The sequence below is a fragment of the Rhipicephalus sanguineus genome, chromosome 10 (genome assembly GCF_013339695.2).
Source record: "Rhipicephalus sanguineus isolate Rsan-2018 chromosome 10, BIME_Rsan_1.4, whole genome shotgun sequence".
NCBI classification, from domain to species: Eukaryota; Metazoa; Arthropoda; class Arachnida; order Ixodida; family Ixodidae; genus Rhipicephalus; species Rhipicephalus sanguineus.
In genome coordinates, this window is record NC_051185.1 from 23,202,407 (window position 1) to 23,226,469 (window position 24,063).

Below are 24,063 nucleotides of genomic sequence, written 5' to 3' on the forward strand. Positions count from 1 at the left end.
TGTCGGCTGACGCGCACGTACATTTATTCTTATTAATTTCGTTATCGTGCAGTTGGTCCTATTTAGAAGTTTACAATAGTACAGCTGCAACTAAACCACATTGGAACAAAGGTTTGACCTTACACAGGAAGTAATGGCACGATATAGAATATGATAGGAGGTATAATGAGAAGTTCACTGAACAGTCGGAGAGAGAAACGGGCAAATGTACGCACCTACAGTAGAGTTGGCAATGACATCCAGCAGATCCGATACTAAGCTACGAAGCATTAAGCTATGCTGTCCATGAAGACATGCCAGGTCTGTTTCTGTGAAAAATGTATGCACAGATCCATGGGTAACGATTTTGTTTTGTAAGCTTCTGCACCTCTCCACTTATTTCATCAAAATGGATGATATATCAAAGCATTTTGACATCGTAAGAGAGTTAAGTTATGCTTTTTGTCATTACTCACACTATTGTCATCATTGAATGAACTAAGGGAATTTTTGAGGGCTCGTTTCTTTGACACAACCTTCTGCTGGTTTTCATTATTTTCATCATTGTTAGTCGTGACAAGTCTCATGAGCTAAAAGCAGGTGTAAACATTTGGGTTGTAATGTGTCTGTGTCAGTCTAGAAGTACCGCACGTAGCACAATCTTGAAAGTGGGTAAATAAAAACCGTTATCTTCAAAGGGGGCATTCCCACATGGTCAGGTGCTATCTTATCTTGTACAGTCTAACCTCGTTAATACGTACCCGCTTTAAGCGTACTAACGGTTAAAACGTAGTTGCGACGAATCCCCGACCGAGTCTCATAGAGCCTAATACATTCGCTGACCGCTTAAGCCGTAGTGTTTCACCCTACGCCTACCGGTTAGTGCGTACCCTGCGTACCGCGATAACGTCTTGTGCCATAAAATTTTACTGCGCCACTGAACTTCCCGACGCCACAATGTGCCGCCAAAGGTTTTCAGTCTTTTCGAGAAGTGCGTAGATCGGTCGATCACCGATTCCGACTTCCGCGCGATTGCGGCGATGCCTTTGCGGGTAAGCATCGGGAAAGAACGAAGGTGAGGCGGCGGCCACCGACGAACGCGCCAGCATGACTTATAGCCGACAACCTTATCACAATAAGTATCTTCAGATATCTGTTCGGGCACGCGTGCGGCGCAGCACTGCTTTAAGCCTACTGCACGCTTTTAATAGGCGACAACCTGAACGCGCTGGGCCGCCGATCGCTGCCGCCTCGTTGTGCGGGACCGTGTTCAAAGCGCGCGCCGCTTTGTAGAAACGAAAGCAGCTCGCTGTTGCGGAGTTGAGCGTTGCTCGTCGTGGGCGACGAGAAACCTCTTTGCATAGACGCTATCATGCTAAACGCACGCGTACGGTACAGCAAGCGTAGCGCTGTTGTAACCATACTGCACGTTTTTATTGGGCGACCACCGAAACGCGCTTCCGTCCGCTGCCAGGACCGCTAGAGCGTCGCGGAGTGTGCATCGCTTGCAGGAAGTTCGTCATCGCCGCGTTAACCGAACAAACTCATCTGTGCTCATCGCCGCATCTGTGCACGGTCTGGAGCGAAGTGGGTACGAAGAACACTCCCACGACAAATGCGCGCGTGCTGTACAGCAAGCGGCCCGGCAGTAAGGCCGTGAGCCGAGAAGGCGACGCGCTGCACGCAACTAGCCAGGAGACGATCGGCTCCACGCAGCCGTACCGCGTTTCACTGGAACTGTGTCAGTTTTCGTTTAGTAGCAGATCGCAGTACAGACGCACTCACATATATCGCGGAAAGCCGATACTGTCCGTTCTTTCCAAAATGCTCCTTGGCGTCGCCACCGCGTGCTATCGGCACTATCAGACGGTCGTGCGAGAGTACCAGAATCTTTTCTCCAGTTTGGGAAAAAGAAAGAAAAGGCTTTGCAGCGGGTACTTTAGGCAATATTTGCTGTAGCACTGTATTTATTTCTTTGCTGGCGGCGATGGCGTATGCGAGGAGATGCAAATTTTTACTTGGTGGTTAATGCGTACTACCGTTTAGTGCGTAGTTATGCGGCGTTCCCGGCAGGTACGCATTAACGAGGTTCCACTGTATGCATACTTTACCATCACAAAGAGAGAAATTGATAACAGAGAAGCCAGAGCTGAAGACAATGGAGAGTGTTCTCGTTTCTTTCAATGTTGCTCGCCGTAGCAATCTCGAGAGCTTCGCTTCTTGTTGCGTATTGCTGTGCGTTTCCAGATAAGCGGTCTACGGAGAACCGGAGAAACGTGGACAATGGAAACACGCGAGCGTCCAACAACACGGAGCCCTTGCAGCCGCACTCTTTAGGTAAGCTGGCTTCAATGCGTGGGTCAAAGTCTGTTGCATAAATTTTCTGTAAACAAGCGTTTTACCCTGTGTTGCTACGGCGCAAGCAGACCTAGTGCGATGCTTTGGACAGGGTAAAAATTTTGAGACGTACAGTTCTTGACTAAAGTCACTAGAAGGAGCTGTGGCGCTCCAATTATTTAGTTGCCATGGGAATTATAGATAATGGACAGGTTTGTCTAGCCCTTCTGTATGTCTTCAGGCGTTCCTCTGGCTTTTTTTATTTAGCTTCGTCTGCTTTCATTGGCTCAAACTTTTCAGCAGTCATAATTTTCAAAACATCTCCACAGTGAGACTGTGTGCACACTTGTTTGTGAATTGTTAACTGCTGCATTTTTAGCACAAATTTAGCTCATTTCATTTTGCAAAGTCACAAGGTCATTTAACGCCAGAAGGAGGAACCAAATATAACAGAATATCATTTATATTAAACGTCTTGAATGCTCACACACCCACATGTGGCCCTTTCGTTTTGTTGAAAGGGATCATTGCAATTTATTTAAGCCCATTAGGTGGCTTAAAGAAAGAGCAAGATACACCGAGGTTTGGATGAATTGAATCTCCTACGCAATAAATGTGTCTTCATTTAACTTCATTTTGCAGTTTACTGCTGCCTATGATCGCCGTTCGACATGCCGCTTTCCGCGAGTCACATCAAAAATATCATTTCTCTGTGCTTGAAACGAATATAACCAAAAACGAAATTGAGCTATGTTTTTAGGCTGATATTTAATTTTATTTATCCAAAAACAGAACACGAAGGACTTCTGAATAAGTAGATATGTAAATAAAATTTTGTGAAGATTAATTACTATAAAACATAAATCAATGTATCATGACATTATTTTTCTTGCAATGGAATATCTAGGTCTCATCTGGAAGGGGTTAGGAGCAGGTTGGCCGCTGCACCCGCATTTTCGATGGAGGCGAAAATGCTAGAGGCCGTGTACTTAGATTTAGGTGCACGTTAAAGAACCCCAGGTGGTTGAAATTTCCGGAGCCCTCCACTACGACATCCCTCATAATCGTAACTTGGTTTTGGGGCGTTAAACCCCAACAATTATTATTATTATTATTATTATTATTATTATTATTATTATTATTATTATTATTATTATTAATATTATTGTTAGGAACAGGTTGCAGTTTCAAGCTGTTTATATTTCTTTCTTTGTTTGTATCTGCTCTTCAGCTTAGTTCTTCTGTGTGAATGGTCCTGACAGCTTTCGCTGCTACTGTTTCTTTGGCCTTGCAATGTTTGTAGGGCTGCCGTCAGACTACGCGGACACGGAAGCCAATGCCACCGTTGCGGCAGCTGACAGTCTCACGGAGGACGAGAACTTCATCGACCTGGCGAAGGACAATGCTCCGCCAGCCACTGCTGGGTGAGTGAGAAGGGAAGAAAAAAAATTGTGACGCTGAAAGGGACACTAAAGGCAAATATTAAGTCGACGTTGATTGTTGAAATAGCGGTCCAGGAACCTCGTAGCGCCGCTTTTGTGCAAAGGAAGTGCTTATTTTGAACTAAAATCACGTTTTTAGTGGTCCGCATCGCGTTAGCGCGCTTCAAATCTCACGCCTGAAAATATGACTCTCATACGTCACTGCTGCCATGCCCAACGTTGCCCGCTTTTACTGCGCGGCCGCCGACACTAGTAGCAGCCGAGCGGAAGTAGCGGGACCCACAGTAGCAACAACGGCGCTGCGGCAAAGACTTGCTCGGATGGGCACATTCAAAGCCGTCACCAAGTTGCGGTTGGTCTCGTAATCCTCAGTACGAAAGTGCAGCGAGCACACACGCAGAGGTTTCGACTGTTTAGCACACTGGCGCAATGGCATGACACTAAACCACTTCGAGCGTAAGGGTTCATTCCGCGGCACCCAGTGAAAAGACACACCGGTTTCCTTGCTGCAGCACTGGCGTTGTGCACCATTCGGGCATCCGGCAATATCACACGCATGCGGCATTTTGTCGAACTTTCTGTCAGAGCGATTTTCACGAGCGCGCAAAACACGCACGGCAGTACGCAATCCCGAAACTACCACTGAGACGGGCGAGGCACAGCTCGGCGAAAACGGAACCTTTGAACCACGCGCGCCGTTCCCCATGGCAACGCCACGGAGGTTTTGTTTTCCATGAATCAAGCGGAAACGAACAAACAGCATTTTATTACGTCTTTTGATGCTCGGAATGTTCTTTTTTTACTGCTGCTAGTTTGATTACTAGTGATTTATTGTAGGCCGACTTCCCTACGTCATCGGGATCACTTCGAAAATGTCCCACTCGTGGCGCTCGTCATGTGATACATTTAGCTTAATTTCTCGGTAAGTAGGGCACTGCTGTTGATAATATTGCCGTTTTAGAAATTGTCATACATTGGGCTTTCACTCTAACATAAATTTTTATTTGCCTTTAGTGTCCCTTGAAGCAGGACCATCTAATGTGCCTCGGCGTTGTCTGCGGTTGTTGCAGCCTGCCAAATGGAAATGCTAGAACCATTTATTAAACTGATTAGTATTGTCTGAGAATTCTGATCTCATTAATTTCACTATCGTAGGTTCGTTATCAGAAGGGAGGCTGAAGTCAAAGATCGGTTTTTAAAAAATTTCTTGCCAAAACCTTGACACCGTTACGTCGGCACGATGCATTGGTTAATAAAACACCCTTAAGTTAGCCACGTTGGGTTTTCTGGTCTCTGAGACCACAATTTGATCCAGTATTACTGATGAATAATTATATGCACCCTAGCAGTTGCTTTCAAAATCTACGATCTTTGACGTCTTGGTGACTGGGTGCGAGAGCTCCAATGCAGTAATTGCCACTCGTTTTTCCTTTTTCTTTTTTATACAGTATATGACAGATTATATTTTCTCTGCTGTCCTTTTAAGGTGCTGTGTTTTCTCGAACTTAGCACTGCTTTCTTTTTGTTCGTAATATCTAGCTTAAGTGGGAAAGGGTGCTCTTATTGTTACCGTTTCATTATTTAAGCCATTAATTAAAGATACCTCTCAATAATGCAACCAGTGTTGGAAGCCTTTGAGAAAGTTTGGGTCTGCTGGTTCCCATTGCGGCACGAGCAACAAGTGACGTTCTCCTTTCCCTTCTAAGCACTTTCGGTCAGGCTCTTACTTCCGGTTTCGCGAATATTCATAAAGTTTTCTAAAAATAAAACTGGTATGAAGTCAATGGTTCTGGTGCAAGGTAAGAGTTACATTGGATACATATGATATCTGAGCGTGTTAACAAGATAAGGGCCAACTAACTGTCAGGATAATTAATGAAAATTAATTGAAGGAGTTCATTGAAAGAGCAGAGGTTTTCTTCTTGTGAGCTGCTGGGGTCGTTTCAACAACAGGTGGAGCAGACCTGGACCATGTGCTTCTCTCTAAATGGCCTCTGAGATCTGCTTCCGCAGTGTGACTAAACAAAAAGTTAAAAGGACACTAAAGAGAAAAACGATTTTTCTCGTATTAGTAAATTACTCTTTGACAATTCCAAAAGCACCACGCTTGCTGCTAGAAGATGCTTGGCAAGGGAGGAAATGCGCAAAAAGAAAACGTGGTTGGCGATGCCACCTTGGAATTCCCGCACCAAACTTCGTGATGTCATAGGTTTTGACAGCATCTACTAGATCCTACTTAGTTCCTAAGCAGTTAAAATGAAACATGTTGTCTTTTGAGAGGGCCATAGACTTAACATACCAAGTTTCAAAAATTTTTGTTGAGTCAATGTCGCCAAAATCCGAAAAATATGCTTTGAAATCCCTGAGGTCACATGCGGTGACTTCAGCGCGAAATTTAAACTTGATACTTTGATCTTGATTTCCTCCTCTATTGATAAACCTGTGATGATGAAAATAATGATATTAGACTTCTCAGAGTACAATTTATCATACTAAACCGATTCATTGTTTCGTTTTGTGTCCCTTTAACCCAAGGAATACGCCAGGACATATGAATGCCGAGGTGCTAGTGCCCCTACCATACACCTACTAGTCAAGGATTAATGGTCACCTCCAATTTTTTCTTTCTCTCTTTTTTTCTTTAGCCACTGGCCGTTGTTCAGTACATTGCGCATGGAGGACATCCGGCTACTGAGACTACTCTCTGTCGACCATATTTGCGACTTCATGGTCGAGAACAAGAAGGTCAAGTTCTTCCTCAAGTGAGTGGGCTGAAGTTACGTGCACTCGCAGAGCTGAAGCATGGATGGCTAGCTTAGAAATTTTAAATAAATTGAGTGTTCGATTTGGGCAAAGTATTTAGTAAGCTATCTTTTTGGTATGTTCGGTATTTAACTGTGGCATTATTTATTACAAATTTCTGCAATTTATGCAAAATATAAGCACATTGTGTTCGGTGCTCTTGCTTTTCGTTTCACTTTCTTGTGGAACCAAATGTTTTTTTGACTAAAAATGTAACAGTTCTTGCTGAAATTTACAAATTGCGCACAACTATTTTTGTTACAACTGGTCTCTAACAAAACCATTGCAAGCAGGCATAGTAACTTTAAACACCATGTTTGAAACTTAACTATGCTCTTGATTAGTTGGTGACTTTATGGCTGTTAATGTCCCGAAGTGACTCAGGCTATGAGAAATGCCATAGTGGAGGGCTGCGGATAATTTCACAGTACACAGGCCTCCAGCATTTCGCCTCCGTCAAAATGCGACCCCCGCTGCCAGGATTGAACCCGCATCCTCCAGCTCGGCAGCTGAGCACCATAATCACTAAACCACTGGGGCAGCATTATAGTTTTCGATGCACGATAATTTACATGCCTACATAAACTGCAATATAGCAATTTGCTATGCACGTACAGTTGGCATCAGAAGTTTAGAGACCACTAGGTCTGAGAAAACTTTTAATTTCCCAGCAGTTTGTGACTATATTCGGGCGAACTGCGCAGCATGTGTTCGTGTGTTTTAGAGCAGGCCAGAAATATGAATTCAAGGCCCTTTCTTGTGTCTCGTGTCCTTAAACTTTTGATGGTGACTGTACATACACTGCATGCAGTACTGTTTGCCAAATAAAGCACCATAACTCAAGTAAGCTGTGATGCAATATTTTAAAGACACCTGTCAAATAGCATTTGCTCAGCATCATTCTTCCCAGAAAAAGGTGATCTGAATCTTGCATTAACAGTTATCTTCCTTGGTAGACCTCCTCGCGTGCCGGATTGATAGGTTCGCCTCTTCCTTGGTAGACCTCCTCGCGTGCCGGATTGATAGGTTCGCCTATTGCATGGGCATGCGCGGATAAGTTTTCGTGCCTTCTTTCTTTTCCGCCGTTGTGCGTCTCTTCAGCTGTTAGTCGGCGATTGTGGTGTCCTGACTTCTTTCTTGTGTCCGTGTTTGCACGCCCTGTCTTTTTAGAATGAATACTTGTCAACTAGCTCAGCTCTCTGTTGTTCTAAGTGATCTGAATGGTTTCTGTTTTCCCTGTGAACTTTATCTCTTTGCAGAGTAACGTCTTCTGAAAAGGTTGACAAAGAAAACAGGTACAACGGGTTCACCATCTACAACCTTCCCTACCCAGGTATGTTATCAAGCATTATGCCTAGCTTTATCGTTAATATTTTAAAAAAATCCACATTAGCTGTTTGCGAGTAGTAGTACTAATTGGTGTCTTCAATGACTTGAGAATCAAATTTCTGAATATTTTTTCAGGTTGCGAGTTCTTCAAGCATTACCGAGACAATGATTACAGTGGGGAGGGACTCATCTACGACTGGGATCAGGTATTTTGAGATCTTTCGTTTCCGTCGTTTGTAACATCTCGCGAATTTTAAGCGGAGCTTTTATAAGTCACTAATTTCACTGGCGGCGGTGTATTCGATAAACCCGGCGCCGTCGAGCGTACAGAAATGTGGCCCTCGAAGGTGCGCCGGTCACATGCATGTATTTGGACGCGCCGTTTTCCAATAATTGATGCTCTCTCGATTGTGGACTTGTCGGCAATCGGCCGTTTCCGATACAGCTATCTGGTCTTTTATCGAGGTCATTTGTCATTTCGCATCGCCACATTTCACTGTTGCCTGGACGCGAATGCATGAATGTGGTCAAGTGTTGCGCTGCTGAGCATGTGGCTGAAGGTCCAATTCCCGGCATGGAAGAAGGAAACAGTTAGGAGGGAGCATTGCGCAATTCGAAAGAAAGAAAAGTAGTTCTAGAAAGGACGTAGGAATGGGCTTCTCGGCGGTGATACATGGTCAACCTTGTGGCACACAAAAAAGACACGGACAAAAAAAGTGACGACTGGACGATGCGCATTGTCCATGTCTTTTTTGTGCGTCACAAGTTTCACCATGAAAATGTAGTACACTCAAGCCTCATTATAACAAAGTCACATCTGCCATGAAAATAACTTCGTTATATCTGAAAATTCGTTATAAACGTTTATTCTTAACACTGTAGCTATGACAAGACTATTCTTCATTTACTTCGTTATAACCAATAATTCGTTATATTCGTGTTCGTTATATCGAGGTTTCAGTGTACATCAGGCGTGCAGACGCAAAGTTTCGCTTGCCCCCATTTTCCCGGTTGGGCATGGGCTTCCGAATTTTTTTTTCTTGTGCGGTGACTTTCTCAACCAGGAATCATAAGCATTCATTGTGGTTCTTTTTTTTTAAAAATTGGTAGAAGCAAGGTAGTGTTACTAGCTTCAAAAAATGAAGTATGTACTTATGCGTTTTTATACGGCGCGTTTGTTCACCGCTTTGCTTTGCAGCATTTTGTGAATGCCCCCCTGAACATTCCTGATGACGCCATCACCTCTCAGCTCAATATTGACTGGACAATGTACAAGGCAAGTGGTTTTCTTTTCTTTTTTTTTTCTTTTCATTACAGGTTCTTGCCTAATTAAAGATATTGAGAAGCTGTGCTTTTAGTATTGTCAGGCAGATGACTCGGCACTTGGTGCATGTGCTCAATATGAAGTTTTTTCCCCCTTAAATTAAGATTTTGTGAGTATTGACGTTTGTAACGCTTGTAGTTTGTGAACTGAATGAACAAAGTTGTCATATTTTGGAAGAGATTTTACGCGCTGTCTTCAAGAAAGTGGGAAGTACAAAAAAGTGTAGTATACGTCGTGCAGGTATTCCTCATGGCTAAATCAATGGATTTTTTTCTTAAGTTTCTTGTAGTCACTTTCTGCTTTTATGTTTTATTGCCACTGTGTCAGTTAATTCTGTTACGCATTGACTTATGTTTTTTTTTCTTTCATTCACTTTCAGACGTGGGACGTCGTGATGCTCACAAGAAATTACCTTAAACTGCTCCTGAAATACACTTTTGACGGTGAGCTCGGCTTCAGGTCTTTTGAAACGGTGCGCTATTGTGCTGCATGCAATTAAATTCCACACTTGCATGCAGTGCTGCCAAACCTTTGTGTGTCCGTCATGGGACACGACGAGTGTATTGGCTGCATTGCTCGCAGCTTTAGTAGAGGCTGTGTTGCGCGCTTGCCATGTTCAGTCTCTGCTTAGAAGCCCCGTCGTTCCAGGAAAATTCTTTGAAACATGACACTTGCACTAGAATCAAGCGCGACATGAAAATCGTGCATTAGCAAGAGTCCTGGCATAGGCCAGTTGGTGCATGTAGACACTACATAGACTATCAGCGCATGTGACGGGACTAACAAGTAGGACGAACAAGGTTCTAAATGGGGTATTCCTGAAGGGTTCATTAGCGGACTGTCGTAATGAATGAATAAAAAAATCTGCAGAGGACCCTTATCTGCAGGCGACCCTGCAGGCGACCCTGCGGGAAAATCGGCAGGTGACCCTAAAAATCTTGCCCACTCGCACATTGCTGTTCATGTGCCCTGAAGTATTCCTTGAGTTAAGCTTGTGTTTAGCGGCTACCATAAGCTTGTGTTTAGCGCGCTACCAAAGCGAATCTCAAAGAGGCCACGTAGAAAGAAGCGTGTGTTTGAGATCTCCGTCAGGTGTCGCAACGATCTCAGCTGCTCACAGGAAAAGCGTTTGCTCTTTCGATGAACTCATTTGGTTATTTTCATTAATTATCCTGACAGTTAATCGGCCCTTACCTCAAGTAAAGTTATGCTCCCATATCATATGTATCCAATATAACTCATGAACCAGAACCATTCATTTAATTCCAGTTTTATTTTCTAAAACAAATTTTCTGAATATTTGGAAAATTGGAAGTGAGTGCTCGACTGGAAGTGCTTAGAAGAGAAACAAGAGTCGCTCGTTGCTCGTGCCACTCATAAATTTCCTTTTGGCGGAGGGTAGGGTGTGGATAGTGTTCTGCGTGAATGCGTGCGTCGTTTGTCAGACGTGCAGGTTGATTGTGTGCAGTGCAGTGTGTGCAGCCCCTGAAAGCTGCGGTGTATCGCGTGTCGCAACAATACAGGCACGTCGGGTCTCCTGGTACACTGCATCTCCGGCTGGGACCGGACGCCCCTGTTCATCTCGCTGCTGCGGCTCTCGCTCTGGGCGGACAACAAGATCCACCCGAACCTGTCGCCCCTCGAGATGGCCTACCTCACGGTTGCCTACGACTGGTTCCTCTTCTGGTACGTGGCTGCCATGCCCTGGCTTTTCTTCATGACAGTGGAGACGTGAGCTAGTTGGTACGCGCTCATCTTAGGTTGATGGTGCATACGCGAAACGAGGATGAAGAATCAAGAAACACGGGGCAGGCACTGTCCTGTGCTTCTTAATTATTCTTCCTCCCATGTGCACTGCATCAACCAAAATGGCTTGTCTTCCTTTTTATGCGAAACTTTTATAACTCACAGATTTCAGTGACGGCATCGTGTGCGAAAAACCAGCGAGTGTACAGAAATGCGGCCCTCGAAGGTGCGCTGGTTATGTGCATATTTGTACGCGCTTTTTTCTAATCTCGACTGTTGGCGATCAGCCGCCGTTTCGGATGTGGCAGTCTGATCTTTTGGCTGAGGTCACTTGTCATTTCGTGTTGACATGTTTCATTGTTGCCTGGATATAAATGCATGCCTGTTGTTGCTTGTAGCAACTGATGTGTCACACTGCTAAACACGTGCATGAAGGTCGGATTCTCAGCATGGATGAAGGAAAAGGTTAGCTGGGAGCGTTGCGCAGGGCGATGGAAAGAAAGAAAAGTGATAAGTCAGGCATGCACTAGCCAAGCTTTGCTTGCTCATGTTTTCCTGATAGGGCAAGCGCTCCTGAGTTTGGAAGCTACCTGCCTGCCGAAAATTTTGGCTTGTGTAAAAAAAACAAAACATTTCTCATTTTGTTTTTAAAATTGTGCTTTTGTGGAATTCCTCGCTAGGCTCACACAGAAATTTTCGTTACCTCTGGAATGTGTAAAGTACCAACTGGAAAGCATTCTGTTAACAGAGAACTTTTTCTAATTGGTTCTTGTTACACGAAACAGGAGGAACTGAGCTTTGACAGAATTGTTGGGTGATGTTACAGCAGCATGACTTCCAACATGAGCATTACTCAGCATCTCTCTTTCTTTTTTTTTCTTTTATTGCAGCCACGATTTGCGTGACCGGCTAAGCAAAGGAGAAGAGGTGAGTCGTCCTCAAGCACCACTGTGCTCCTTTCTTTACTTATTACCATATGTGACGTGTTCGCTTGGCTGGAAGTTTTCTGCATCAAGTGTTTGTCAATTTTGTAGCAACCAATTGAGATACGGGGTGGGGGTGCTGGCGATAATAGTACTGCATTGTACCTGGCTTGCAGTTCTGAAGTTTAGCAGTGCAAAAGTTGAGGCAGTCCATTGCTTCATGAAAGAGAGCAGTGTGGCACTAACAAATACAACACACATGAACAGAAAAAACACACCAGTATCTTTCAGCAAAATTTTTACTTGATAATGGAGGTGCTGAACTTGTACAGCAAGAAAACTTGCCTGCCGTGGTAGGTTGTGCAAGTAGGCCGTAGAGTTGAGCTTCTAAGTACAAGTGCACATTCCTGTATGTTGGTCATGCCGATCACATTTCAGTGGAGGCAAAATGTAAAAACGCCCTGTGTACTACTTAGATTTTGGTGCACGTTCAAACAAAACTGAGGTGGTCAAAGTTAATCTAGAGACCCCCATTATGGCTCGCCTCATAATGATACTAGTATCGTGGCTTTGGCTGGTAAAACCACAGAATTTAATTTTTAATGACGCAATGTGTACCAATGCAAAAATAGTTTGGAAGTTGGCAAATTTTCCTGGTTGGCATCTGTTGACTGTGTTTAGGCAACACAATCTGTTTTTTAGTTGCCTGTTCTGTTAGCGCACAATTGGCGCAATATCAAGACCCGCTGTTGTCATCAATCCTTTGCAGATCTTCTATTTTTGTTTCAACATGCTCAAGCACCTCGACACAGAAGAGTTCTCCGTACTCTCACTGTAAGTGCTTGACTTCGGGGGAGATTTTTGGTGCTCTGGTTTGTGCAAGGTCTCATGTCTTACTGTCTGCTTTCGTAAATCTCGCAGAAAAATGCAGAGGGAACGGAGGAACACGTCGGAGAGCAACCTTGAAAGCATATTTCTTGGTAAGTGTAGAGCAACTTCAATTCGTCGCTGATCTATGTTTTCTTCACTAGAAGGGGGGGAATGGTCAGGTGTCACAAAATATTGTCACTTGTCAAGAATAGCAAAACTACTGATGGCACTGTCACTAGCAAACTACTGTAGTACTACTGGTGATGCTGTAGTCGAACACAGATATTTTGAATCTGAAAGGCTGCACAAAATGCTTCAATATATATTAGCAGTCTGGTATTAGAGGTCTCATATGGTACGTTTCATGGCACAGCAGTTCTCTCTGTTACACCGGTGTCAAACAGTCACTTTTGATCGCGATCGAGCCTGATCTGGATCTGGATCGAATTTCTCGATCGTGATTGGCTTCTTTATGCGAGCTGCAGAAGGGAGCCAATCACTCTTAAGCAGTTTTATCAGGATCAGACTTAATCGCGATCAGCAGTGCATCGTGTGACACCGGTGTTAGTCTGCTTCGTCGCATGACACATCTGTGTTGTGTAGGTGAATCTCGCTAAAGCAAGTCCGTCATAATACGTATATGTGTATAGTCTGTTGCAATCTAAGAATAAATGTAAACTCCGCCCATAGCCATCGCTGTCACACCTAGAGGGAATTTGCGCTGATACCAGATCCAATCACATTTGCTGGTTTTCGTGATGTCAAGCACGTTTCGCAAATTTCAGTTAGGTTATTTTGCCCTACAGACGCACGTTCGTGTCGCTGGCTTTCGGTTGGAGAACTTGAACTTCCTGGCCAATTTCAGCAAAGATTCTGACATCACTTCATGGGGAAACGTAATAATTGAAGTAGGGATGACAGAATTTTAAATCATTAATATGTGCAGTAGTATTTACATTAGCAGGAAAAAGTACACATTGTTACGACGGAAACCACCTAGTATAACTCGCACAGATGAATGGCAGGCGCACTGCAGTTTTGGGGGTAGAGCTTGTACTCTTAGTTTGTAACTGACTATAGCTTTTTTTTAACACTACAAAATTTTAAAAACACTGTTGATACTAGTAGTATTGATACACTCAAACCTCATTATAACAAAGTCACATCTGTCACGAAAATAACTTCGTTATATCCGAAAATTCGTTATAAACGTTTATTTGTAACACTGTAGCTTTGAGAAGACTATTCTTCATTTCCTTCGTTATAACCGATAATTCGTTATATCCGTGTTCGTTATATCGAGGTTTGAGTGTATTCAATTTACTATTAGCTTGGATCACTCTGCTGCCATGCATGTTTCCAGCTAGCCTCTTATTCAGATATGGGAGTGCAGTGTTACTTGTTTATTTTTTTGCCAACAGAAGAGGAGATGCGTGGTAGCAACACGAGCCTCAACAGCAGCTGCAGCAGCTCGACGAGCGGATGGAGCCAGGACGTGCCGCCGCTCTACTTTCCGGTGCCTGTAGACTCCGGTGACGAGTACCCCCTGAGCAATGGGCAAGTTGATTGACCTTCTCATCACTTTCAAGCACTGTGAATTCAACGATTGTCTGAGGGAGCATTCTGCTTATGTGCAACTAATGTGCTTTCTTGTAAAAGTTGCGCTATTTCTGTCACAATCGGAATGGAGGTTGCCGATCACTCATTTCTTGACGTTTCACTGCGCGCGTAACATGTTTATTGTTTTCTCAACATCTCAAGCGAAAGCCTTCAGCTTATTGTTGCAGTTTAAATGTCTCATCACTGTGACAAATTTAGCGCAAATAAAAAATTTTTGTTGATTTCCGTGCTCATTTTGCCCATGTCTTTCTTGACCCTATATTTCTCTTTTTTTAAATTTTTTTTTCCTGTGTGAACGAATTACTAGCTGGCCCAACTTTAATATTTTCTATTGAATTCTGTTGCTTCTATTGGCACATACTACAACATTTAAATGTGAAGTGGCATGAAACATTTAGCTTGGTGTTAATAAGGGTCGCCCGCCTGTTATAACCACTGTACTGCTTTCATTCGTTCATTCATTCAATCACCCTGGACTGGAGTGGCATTAGAGTAGACGAAATCGCTGTGTACCTAAAAAATGAGTGCTTTTCTTGTACAGCCATAAATGAAAATATACAAGAACTAAAAATTGGGATGTGAACCCCAGACTGATGGCAGTATTACCGAAACGTTTGCTGTAACCCGTTTTGTTGTGTTGTATGGTCTGCAGGAACTACGTATGCCCCGGTAGGAATGGGGCCGCCACACCTCCTACGATGACCAACAGCAGCGAAAGTGCGGCCAGTACCGTGACCAATGGCCGGGGTTCCGTGCCCCCTAGCAGCCCCATGGCGGTGCCCACATCATTGCGACATCGGTCCGAGAGCTCCTCTTCTGTCAGTGCCGGCAGGTAAGGAATTTGACGTTACCGTCCATTGTAGCCGTGCATCGTAGGTTACCGCTGGCGGTATTTTCGAGCTGCCACTTTCAGTGATGTGATCACTTTCGCCACATCCTGCACCAGATGCATCAAAGCACACAGGCGGCAGCATTTGAAGTGCTGTGTGAAGATTGATTGATGTAGGTAAAAATGCAAGAACATCCGTGTACTTGTATTTAGGTCCATGTTAAAAACCTCAGGTGGTCAAAATTAATCCGGAGTCCCCCATTACGGTGCGTCTCATTATCATAACGTCTTTTTGGCATGTAGAACCTTCGGAAGTAATTAAATCAGTTGATTATTACTTTCTTAGTGGTGAACAAAAAGTCCAAGAAAAGTATTTCATGGGTGTATCCTAATGAATAGTTCAAACCGACAACACATTTTCACTTTTAATTGTTATACTTTCAAGTGCAATGATTCCAGTTCTCTTTTGTGTGTGTGTGTGTGTGCGTGTGTGTGTGTGTAGATGCATGTGCATGTGTTGTTCTAGATTTTGTCAGACGAATCTAGTGTTTGTCTAATACTTTTCTTTATTTGTTCTGTCTGTTTATACCCAATTAACTACGCTAATGTGATTAACTAGTTGCACATACTGACCAACCAGGCTTTTCCCTTCGAATTACCGCATTTACTCTATTCTACCGCGCCCTCGATTGTAACGTGCACCCGTTTTCGGCGACCGAAAAAAAGAAAAAGAGTAAAACATCGATTGTAACGCGCACCCATTTTTCATGAGAGAAAAGAACAAAAAAAAAGTCCGAAGGAGTCAACCTTTGCACATTCCGAAGAACAAGTATTTGGGTTTTAAAGAACTAAAGTTTCAAAAAATAGAACACAAACAAACACAAAGTCGCAACCAAACAAAACAAACAAACACAAAGTCAAACAGCGGGCCTTGGCGCTAGACTGTCACCACTACGGCGGTGATATGAGTCGCGTAATGGATCAGTCCTCGTCACTGTCGGACAACACCTTGTCGCTGTAAACGCTCTTCGATTTCGGAAAGCCTGCCCTGCTTTGGACCGCTGAAACCTTTTCGTGAAGCTTTGCTGTAAAAAACCTTCTGCTTCTGTTTGTGCCAGTCTCACACGCACGTTTTGGGAACTCCGAACGACCGCGATGTGGTCCGATTTCCGTCCGTCTCTGCACATGCCATAACTTTTCTTTTAAATGCGGCATCGTGGTGCACTCGTCGAGTATTTGGAGTCGGCACTTCCATGCCGTCGATGCGAACGCAGAACGGGATGACGAGCTCCTCAGCCGCTGCCTCAGCACACGTACGAACTGAAACAATGGCCGAGGCGCGTAGGAGGCGGCCATTTTGAAATGCCGATGGCAATATGATAACCGAGTTTCTTTTTTTTTTTTTTTTTCGGCACTCGATTCTAACGCGCATGCGATTTTTGGACTCGTTTTACTGAAAAAAGGTGCGCGTTAGATTCGAGTAAATACGGTACAGTAGCAAATTTGAGAATGAGCCATAGTTGGAGCTGGCATAGTTCTTGCACTATCAGTCGTGACAATACGTAAAAGAGGAATGTGAAAAAAAAAAATGCTTAGATATGTTCATTTTAATGCACCTTATCTAGCAAATCTTCATAGGCAGTTGTACGCTACATTCTTCATTAAGAAAAAATATTTGCATCGTCTAGCATCAGGTTGCTGTTTCTTGATAATGGGCAGTTTGGGTGCATTTGCTTGCGTTTCAAGTGATGGCACATTTGCGAAAAGAAGCTTTTGTCCAGGTGTCATTGTCAACCCCCCCCCCCCTTTTTCTTATGTTTAATTTGCTAATTTGCAAGTTAAACATAGTGTTCACACTTTTTTGTCATCTTACTCGACGTGGCTTGTATGCATATGTCATAATCATGGAAAGAAAACAGAGAATAGAGACGGGGGGGGGGGGGGGGGAGGGAAACTGCAGGCAAGGATGCAAATGTGTGCACTGGATTGCCTCAAGCAACAGCCGTCGCTCAAATTTTATGTGATTGATCATTCACCAAATGCACGCTAGTTTATCTATCTGAACCTGAAATGGAAATTGATGAAGAGGAGCTAGTACTAGGTCAGCCACACCATGTGCCTGGTCTCCTGACCTTTCTATTGGAATTCATATCATTTGTCCTTTATTGCAATGTGTCTTTTTAGCTTTTCTTGTTCTTTCTGCCATTCTGTACAGTCTCGTTCATTGACAGTCAGCATTCCTTAAACTGGTTTGCCGCTTGTCCGGGCCCCTTTCCCCCCCTTTCTTCTTGCCTTGCCAGTTGGCAGATCATCAACGGGACGGGCTCCGTGCGCAGCTCAACATCTGCCCGAGACTCTCCCACGGCTTGGGAACTCAACCGGAATTCTTCGAGCAGCCGGAGTAGCCTGTGAGAAAGCATGATTCCGTCTACACCTCCCCCTTTCTCCCTTTTGCTTCCCTCTCATTAATCCTTTCAAGTTTTCCTCGCCTTTTCTCCTTATTAACTTTTCGAGAGCATCCACACGGCTTCATCTCTGTCATCCTCTGCAATGTAGTTCCTGCTTGCCATTCTCACTATTTATCAACTCCCAGCACCTATCATAATCCTCCATCTACAGTTTCCTCTGCGGTGTAGTTCCTGCTTGCCGTTCTTTGTGCTTTGTTTCCTATGGCTGTTTCCTTTCTCGTGCACAATCTGTCTTCGTGAGCCTCTTGAAGAGATGAAAAATCTTTGAACAAGGGGTGTCGCTGGAGCCAGTGTTTCAACAAGCGGTGTTGTCTTCTCCAAGGAAGGCAGCAACAGTTGCTGCTTTGAAGAAGACAAGACTGCGTGTCAAAACATTGGCTCCTTAGTTGCTGCTTTGAGGAAGACAAGACCGCTTGTAGAAACGGCTCCACAGTTGCTGCTTTTAAGAAGCAAGACCGCTTGTCGAAACGGCTCCACAGTTGCTGCTTTTAAGAAGCAAGACCGCTTGTCGGAAGGGCTCCACAGTTGATGCTTTTAAGAAGCAAGACCGCTTGTCGAAATGGCTCCACAGTTTCTGCTTTTAAGAAGCAAGACCGCTTGTCGGAAGGGCTCCACAGTTGCTGCTTTGAAGAAGCGAGACCGCTTGTCGAAGTGGCTCCATAGTTGCTTCCTTGAAGAAGACAAGACCATTTGTCGAAACGATGGCTTCACAGTTGCTGTCTTGAAGGAAATACTGCTTGTTGAAACGGCTCCGCTGTTGCTGCTTTGAAGAAGACAAGACCGCTTGTGGAAATGTGGCTGCAGTGACATCCCGTGTTCAAGAATTTTTCATCTCTTCAAAGTTCCATGTTCCCCTGAACTTCTGCATTATCTATCCTTAACCTCTTGTTACTCATTTGGTTGGCTTAGCGACTACATGCTGCTTAACCCATCCCCCCCCCTTTCCAAGGTCATGGGTTTGATTCCCAACCATGGCATGTGCATGTCAATGGGGCAATAAGCAAAACAACAGTGTTTCTTAGAATGAGGCTTGCGTAGGAGGAATTTGCAGGTTTAGCCAGGCTCAGGCTTAAAGCTGATGGCTGCAGTATGTAGCAACGTTGGCGTCGAGCAAGCACCTTTCAGACGGACTTGCCGCAGTGGTCACCCAGCCAACACACCATTTCCTTACTTCCCTCATGCTTTTATGTTTTCATTGCTTGCTTGTCATTCACCAAGCATGCAACAACTTGGCTGGCTGTATGTGACAAGCGTCTGTGGTTGTTCACGTTGAGTGTGAAAGTTGAGCTGCTTTTATATGCGAAATAAACTCTGTTTATCGTAACAGCTGCATCTTCCGAGTGGAATTTCGACGCTTTCGCCACTTTTTTCATGTTTTGTTCAGTATCCATTTAAACAGTTATCTTCCACATAGATTTACATGTGCCTCAGAATAATAAGAGGCGCTGCCAGTCTTAAGCATGCGCTTACTATAAGTTTTGTGGCTGCCTTCTTTTCCACCACAGTGCGAACGTCCCATCGGTAGACGGCACTTGTCTGTTTTCCCCCTCTTGTGTCTGTGTCTGCACATGGAATTTCATTTCTACAATAAATCTCTACTAACTAGCAGAACTTTTCATCATTCTAATCCAGCTTACTTGTCTAATCACTTATGTAATATTATGGCACTTATGTAAAATAAAAGAACGCGAAACACCCTCTTTGAATTGCGTAAGTGCCAGATTCTAGCATGTGAAGCAGCGGTTTGCAAAGAGCCGCTGTCACGTGCACGCTTGTGAGTTTCAGTGTCATTTGTTTATTATCCTTCCAGAAGCAGTCGTCACCTAGACGCTCCTGCAGACCTTCCGGACCGGACGTTACCGCGCAGCAAGTTCCTGCAGCGTCGGCGTGACCGGTTGCAAGAGGTGCGCCGTATCGTCAGCAACATCTACCTGAGCATCGTGGCGGACCGGCTAGCCACTCCGCGGACAGACGGCATCAGCAGAGTTCTACAGAGCTTCTACTCCTAGTGTCGCCGTGTCTCGCTAACGGCACTCAGTGGGAAGACGTTCTGCTCCGTAACGACGTGAGTTCCGCCACGCACCGTCCGAGGCCGCACGCGTGCGGAGGGTGCGCTACAGCAGTCGTACGGCACTATGTGCCGGTGACTGTTCATCGTTCGGGCTTCTAAGAAGCAAACTTGGATCTGCCAAACTAAGACCTCTGGAGTGATGTGCGGACCACTTCGTACAATTCCTGTAGTAAGGAAGGACAATCCAAGATGGCGGACTGTGCATATGTGCGTGTGTGTGTGTGCACATCCTATGCAAGGGCTGGGGGAAAAAAAGTTACGTTGTTTCACAGTTTCGGTAGAGTGCAGTGATTGCACTTAACAGACTGCATTCCGCGGATCGCAGTGCACAGGTCGTAGTCCGCAGTCTACTGTTCAGTGCTTTCAGCTAACCGCAAAGCATAGAGTGGGCAGGGCTTTGAGGAATGTGTGATAGAGAGATAGAGAGATGCGTGGACCGTCGTTCTATTTCTTGGAAGCAGTCTGCCTGCGAGAAAGATGGACTTTGAAGGCGGGGCCTATACATCTTGGACGAGAACGGCAGGACACCTTGTGGGGCATCTCTGTCATCTTGTCTAGTGGCAGGTGACATGAGTTGCTTCTTGTGGAATTGAGTTCTTGTATTTGCAAACTGGAATGTTTTGCTCTTGCCCAAGGTAATCGGTGCTCAAGGTTATCGATTGGTACTCAAGGTTAGCGAGTAATGTGCAGTTTGTGTTATGGGCCAACGAGTGAGAAAGGTTTATAGACCACTCAGTTGTACATGCCAAAGATGGGTTCTTGATTGAGCTGGTGCAATTTACATAGCATTTCTACATGTATTTCTATCCTTTATTTTTTTGCCTGGCAATGCAAAGATCATGGTAGCCGCTATTTTGAAAATGCTCGCTGTTCATAAAGCGCGTGTTTTTCTTTTTGCGTTTAAATCTCGTTAGCATTAGCATCACATTTGTATAGCTCAGGCAGTGCACTGCCCCAGTTTGCTGCCACGTGGATACCCGCCTCTACCGTGGTGCGTGATGTCTGCCTCGAATTGTTGCGTTATCTCAGAGAAGGTCTGCTTTCCACTGTTTGTGATACGTGCCTGGCATGTGTGTGCGATTTAGAAAACGCTATGCGATGTTTGAACAAACGCACGCACACTTGCCCACGTAGACGGAATGTGCCAGAAGGGTTCTTCCCCTTTGTACATTAACGAATTTTGTAGTGTTTCATATCGTTTTATCATGCAACCGGTCTGTGGCGGGCTGTCTTCAGCTGCGCGAGTGTTTATACAAGTTACGTTGAGACGAGTGCGGAAGCGGCAACGGAGTCGGCAAGGCCGCGATTGTAGTGAGCGGTGCGAGCCTCGACGGTTAGCCTGTTGGTTTTTCCGTCTTGAAGACCACGCTGTTCTTTGCTCAGAGTTGTTTTTATGTATCAACAATGCAATTCCCCTTGTTTGCGTCTTTATCTCGAGGACCGTTGACCAGTGCCAAAGGGTTGTGCTGCTTCCAGCCATTTGTGTGTAAGGCGGGGAAGGAGAGCTTATGATTCTCGATTGGAAGAAGTGTTCCGATGCTGGATGAGCCCGTGCACGTGTTTTTCGGTGTGGTTTGGGCGAAGGTGTGATTACGTCCTCGAGTGTGTATTGAACTGCGGCCCTCCCTCCTCATAAAGCGCCTTCCGGACCCACTTGGCATCTCCGCGTTTCTTAACACGCATCCAGCTTTTGCCAAAAAAACGTTTTGAAGCCGCTGCACAGGTGACCGTATTGTCACGTGATCCCCATTCTCATTGTATCACGTGCCTGTTGTGAAGCCACATCAAATAATTGCAATGCCATCTCTTGGCTTAAAGGGATACTAAAGCAAAATATTAAGTTAGGTTAGACTGATTATTTTTCTGCATTTAAGTCCATCAGCGCTTTCTACATACCAACAAACCAAATTTTTTGCATCGAAAGCAGTCACTGAAAGACCCTGGTGCCGTTGCTCCATTTGAATCGTCCATGCCGAACGGAGGGCTTGATGTTACCATCTCGGCTGCCTGTTTCTGTGAGTCAGCGAGCGTCCGAGAGCTCTGTGGCTGCAATATATAGACACAACAGTGGTTTACTGCACGTTTAAATATTGTCAAAATTTATGTAATTTTCATTTTAAGCCGTAGTAGTAATTAAGTAATCAAGATTGAGGATCTGATGTCATTTTAATGAGGCACCCATGGAGGATGCGAGAGAGTGCTCCTCCAATTTCTCAATTTTGACGTTTTCTCACTCATAAACGCTCTGTTCTCGCCAGGAATAGCGAACTGGTTATTACACAAACATAATGTTTCAGTCTAACTCAACTTAATATCTCCCTTTGGTATCCCTTTAACTAGACGTCTCATAAACGCTCCTCGGCGATTGTCATGGGGCACATGTGACATTCATTTGGAACGCTGTGAGTGGAGGGTTCTTTCTGCCTGGGACACATTTCCGAGGAGTGCTCTGGAGGTAAACACGGTGTGTGTACTTGAAGGCTTTGCAGTTGTGTGTTGTTATTGAACCTATGCCATATCTCAAAGCTGAACGTCACTGAAAGTTGTGTCTAAATTGTCAAGAGCACTACTAAAGTTCAGAGATGCATCAGCACATACTTTTGGGGAGCTGAAATAGTGCAATGTTTCAGCAGGTACCTTTGATCTGTAAGCAGTGGTGGCAAGTGCTCTCGTTAGTTTGAAAGTAGTTTGAAAGTGTACCAAGAGTGGATGATCAGATGTCGCTGGGGGCAGTTTGACGTGTGCGGTGGCTTCCAAAGTTTCGACAAACACTGCTCACCTGTTGTTTGCCATGTTGCCTTGACGGACGTTTTGATGATTCACGCAAATCTTGCCCCCCAAAGTGGCTCTTTCGAAGAAATAGTGCCAGAACATTGTGGTTTTGTACTTCCATTGGTGGCGCGTTCGCTACGCGCGTTTGCGAGGTGTTGCTGCTTCCACATTGGCACATTCTTTCCCACAGTGCGCATGCAAACGTCATTTTCATTCGTGCTGTGCGTTTTCATACACTGCCATTTCGATATCGGAAATGTACCGTATTTGCACAAATGTGACTTGTTGAGAATTTAAACATTGTATAATGTAATATATAAGGATTATGTTACAAACTGACAGTACATGATGTGGTCGCGTTTGTAGGCTCATAATGTAAGGCCACTGGCGTTGATTGATGCAATAGCGTAGATTGTACGAAGCCCTCACTTGGCCGTGAGATCTTAACGAATGGGCACACGCCAGAGTAGCTAGAGTGTGTAAACGTATCGAACCACGCAGGTGAACACATTTCGTTGAACTCCCTCGCACTGTTCGTCGCGTCTTCCAATTCGTGCACTACACTTTGTGCGTGCGCATCTTTTTTTTCTTGGACAACGAAGGGTTGGTTACTCTCACCATAAAACCAAGTCGGTCTATTAATGTAATATTTCGAAGTACAAATCGATGGAAAATAAAGTGCTGCACGATGCTCCTAGGTACTAGTGTATTACCTGAAACTAGGCTTTGTTACGCAGTCACGAATTCGGTTGCAGTTGGCCTCCATTATAAAGAACGGGTGAAATGGAATGGGTGCCAGGCCCACCAAATAACAGCTTTCTGCAGAAGAACAAAAAGAAAAGTGTTATATTCGTGCCAATACGGTTGTCCGACCGCTCTCATCAGGCTGTGATCAGTCAGCCACTAACTGCGCCATTGTTTCGCGCGGCTTTTCGGGCTCTTGTCAAGCAGTCTGCTAAGGCTCGTATGCCAAACGAGGTTTGGCATCAGGTTAGCACATGCCCGAACTTTCTAGTTCACGCCTGGTCAGCGCATTCTTTTTTCTATGTGCTTCACAAGCACGTCCATTTGTGCCGTGGAGTGGCTTGAGAAGCTGCCGGTTTTGCATCGTCATCATTATCAACTAGCATCGGTTGTGGCAATGCACGTTGACCAAAAAAAAAAAAAGATATGAACCTCTAGTAATGCTGCTAGAGCCTCCTTCCATTTTGTGAGTATCTTCTGTTCCACTTGTAACCAACACTTGCAAATTAACTTTTTTGCCGAGAAAGTTTCTCGAGTGACTTGTCACTAACTTTTGCAAAGAACTTGTGTGATGTTTTTTTTTTTTACACGAGCAATTTGTAATAAAGGTGCCTGAGCAGCGGCTCACTTTCTTAAAAAAAATGTCTGCCTGCATTATTTACTTTCTTCCTGTAGCACCTATACTTGTGCTCAAGGTATCACCTTGACCAGCTGGCACCTTGAGACTGCTCAAGACCACATTGGACTGTGGTCTGTACACTTACAGCAAAATAATTTGCTTGCTATTTGTTTTGCTGAAGGAGCAAG

The 24,063-nt window shown here is 44.6% G+C and overlaps 1 protein-coding gene across 1 annotated transcript in view; it reads left to right on the forward strand.

Moving 5' to 3' along the window:
- Nucleotides 1–23,842, forward strand: part of LOC119407251 (myotubularin-related protein 14) — a 34,887-nt gene extending 11,045 nt beyond the window's left edge. The window contains exons 6-20 of the mRNA XM_037674130.2: nt 2,227–2,316; nt 3,620–3,740; nt 6,404–6,520; nt 7,820–7,893; nt 8,025–8,095; nt 9,088–9,165; nt 9,593–9,656; nt 10,737–10,899; nt 11,850–11,886; nt 12,652–12,716; nt 12,804–12,862; nt 14,174–14,309; nt 15,025–15,204; nt 17,502–17,609; nt 19,480–23,842. Coding sequence (XP_037530058.1) covers nt 2,227–2,316; nt 3,620–3,740; nt 6,404–6,520; nt 7,820–7,893; nt 8,025–8,095; nt 9,088–9,165; nt 9,593–9,656; nt 10,737–10,899; nt 11,850–11,886; nt 12,652–12,716; nt 12,804–12,862; nt 14,174–14,309; nt 15,025–15,204; nt 17,502–17,609; nt 19,480–19,678 — 1,562 coding nt within the window. The 3' untranslated portion in view covers nt 19,679–23,842. The remainder of the gene's footprint in view (nt 1–2,226; nt 2,317–3,619; nt 3,741–6,403; nt 6,521–7,819; nt 7,894–8,024; nt 8,096–9,087; nt 9,166–9,592; nt 9,657–10,736; nt 10,900–11,849; nt 11,887–12,651; nt 12,717–12,803; nt 12,863–14,173; nt 14,310–15,024; nt 15,205–17,501; nt 17,610–19,479) is intronic.
- The last annotated feature ends 221 nt before the right edge of the window (nt 23,843–24,063 follow it).